Source organism: Myotis davidii, unplaced genomic scaffold, assembly GCF_000327345.1.
Source record: "Myotis davidii unplaced genomic scaffold, ASM32734v1 scaffold32, whole genome shotgun sequence".
Taxonomy (NCBI): Eukaryota; Metazoa; Chordata; class Mammalia; order Chiroptera; family Vespertilionidae; genus Myotis; species Myotis davidii.
The window spans coordinates 1,727,149-1,729,223 of NW_006286587.1; the positions used below are offsets into that span (position 1 = coordinate 1,727,149).

Consider the following 2,075-nt stretch of genomic DNA (forward strand, 5'->3'; position numbering starts at 1 on the left):
CCCTAGCGGTGGCCTTAGGTTCAAGAACCTGAATGAAGCCTCTCACACCTCCACATCGCCACCCCTGCAAGTAGGACTCAGGACCTGCTTGGAGCAGGGCTGGAGGCTGGTCGGGAGGAGGCGCAGGGCTGAGGGTGCAAGGCAGGCCACAGGGTGTGCTCACGCTCGCCGCTGCAGGAGACCGCTACGTGGTGGCAGACTGTGGAGGAGGCACGGTGGACCTGACGGTGCACCAGCTGGAGCAGCCCCATGGCACCCTCAAGGAGCTCTACAAGGCGTCGGGTGAGTAGCCAGGCAGCGCCCTGGATACCCAGCCGCCAATGCCCTCTGGCCAGATGTCTGCACTGGCGCCCCCTTCATCCCCTGCCCCACCCCAGGTGGCCCCTATGGCGCGGTGGGCGTGGACCTGGCCTTCGAGCAGCTGCTGGGTCGTATCTTCGGCGTGGACTTCATTGCCACCTTCAAAAGGCAACGGCCAGCAGCCTGGGTAGATCTGACCATCGCCTTCGAAGCCCGCAAACGCACGGCAGGCCCTCACCGTGCGGGGGCGCTCAACATCTCACTGCCCTTCTCCTTCATCGACTTCTACCGCAAGCAGCGAGGCCACAACGTGGAGACGGCCCTGCGCAGGAGCAGGTGCTTGGGGGCCATGGACTCAGGCGGGGTGTGCGGATGGGGAAGGCCCCTATAAGGGAGGGCGTAGGCCGCAGGGAGCAGTGGGAGTCAGCCTGAAGCACAGCTCGCACAGCCCAGCTAGAAGCGGCCCCAACTGGAGCAAGGGCATCATGGGCCTCGGGAAAAGGGCCAACGTCTATCTTCTCTCCCCTTTCCACCTACACACACACACACACACACAACCCACACACACACACACACACTCACACACACGCTCTCACACACACACTCACACACTCACACACACACACACGCTTTCACACACGCTCTCACACACACACACACTCACACACACTCTCTCGCACACACACACACACACGCTCTCGCACACACACTCACACACACACACACTCTCACACACACGCTCTCACACACACACTCACACACACACACACACACCGTGCTAGGAGGCTAGGGAGGCTCCTCTCCCGGGACCTCATGCCTGGAACAGAAGCAGGCCCTGGCTGAAGCCCCTGGGAGAGTGGGGATTGGGGTAACACATAACATGCAGTCAGTGCCCAGGCACGTAGGCCTGGGCCAACAGTGGTACCCAGGACCCTGACGTGTGGACCTGTGCCCCCTTCACCGGCAGCGTGAACTTCGTGAAGTGGTCCTCACAGGGGATGCTCAGGATGTCCTGCGAGGCCATGAACGAGCTCTTCCAGCCCACAGTCAGCGGGATCATCCAGCACATAGGTGAGCGCCTGAGCTCGGGTCCTCCATTACCCCACACACCTGGGCGCGCTAACAACTGCCTCTATTAGTGCCTGGAAACCCCACACATCCATACACTGGAACGAGACCCAGAGTCACCTGGAACCCTGGAGGAGTCAGTGCGTTGGGAAATACGAGCTAGGAGGGACTGTGTGTAGTCTTGCCAAGTTAAATAACCTCTGGTGCCTCAGTTTCCAATTTATAAAATGGGGTGATAGTATCGGTTCCCAAAACCGTTATCACAGGGATTTAAAGGAGCTGAAGTATCTAAAGAGCTCAGTGTCTTGTGCGCAGTAGGCATTTATCAGGTGCATATCCTTCTCTAGGGGCCTCCACGTGGGGGAGGGGTGTGTTGTTGGGGAGGCAGAGCCCTCAGTGAAAGCGCTCCGTGTTTTTCTTCATTAAAATAGGGCAACCGTTTTACAGTTGAAGTGGCTAGTTTCTAATTGCCAGGCAGGTGGGGAGGAGTGGCCGCGCAGTGGTAGCCTCAGCAGCTCATGCCGTCCCTCTCATCCCCTTCCCTCCTCCTCTTCCCCCACCTCCACCCCCTCCCGCAGAGGCGCTGCTGGCGCGGCCGGAGGTGCAGGGTGTGAAGCTGCTGTTCCTGGTGGGCGGCTTCGCCGAGTCGGCTGTGCTGCAGCACGCGGGGCAGGCGGCGCTGGGCCCCCGTGGCCTGCGCGTGGTGG

The 2,075-nt window shown here is 60.6% G+C and overlaps 1 protein-coding gene across 1 annotated transcript in view; it reads left to right on the forward strand.

Annotated features, from left to right (window-relative positions):
* The window catches only part of HSPA12B (heat shock protein family A (Hsp70) member 12B), a 13,912-nt gene that overhangs the window by 10,608 nt on the left and 1,229 nt on the right, over nucleotides 1-2,075 (forward strand). Inside the window, exons 9-12 of the mRNA XM_015560220.1 lie at nucleotides 178-282; nucleotides 378-636; nucleotides 1,268-1,371; nucleotides 1,947-2,071. Coding sequence (XP_015415706.1) covers nucleotides 178-282; nucleotides 378-636; nucleotides 1,268-1,371; nucleotides 1,947-2,071 — 593 coding nt within the window. The remainder of the gene's footprint in view (nucleotides 1-177; nucleotides 283-377; nucleotides 637-1,267; nucleotides 1,372-1,946; nucleotides 2,072-2,075) is intronic.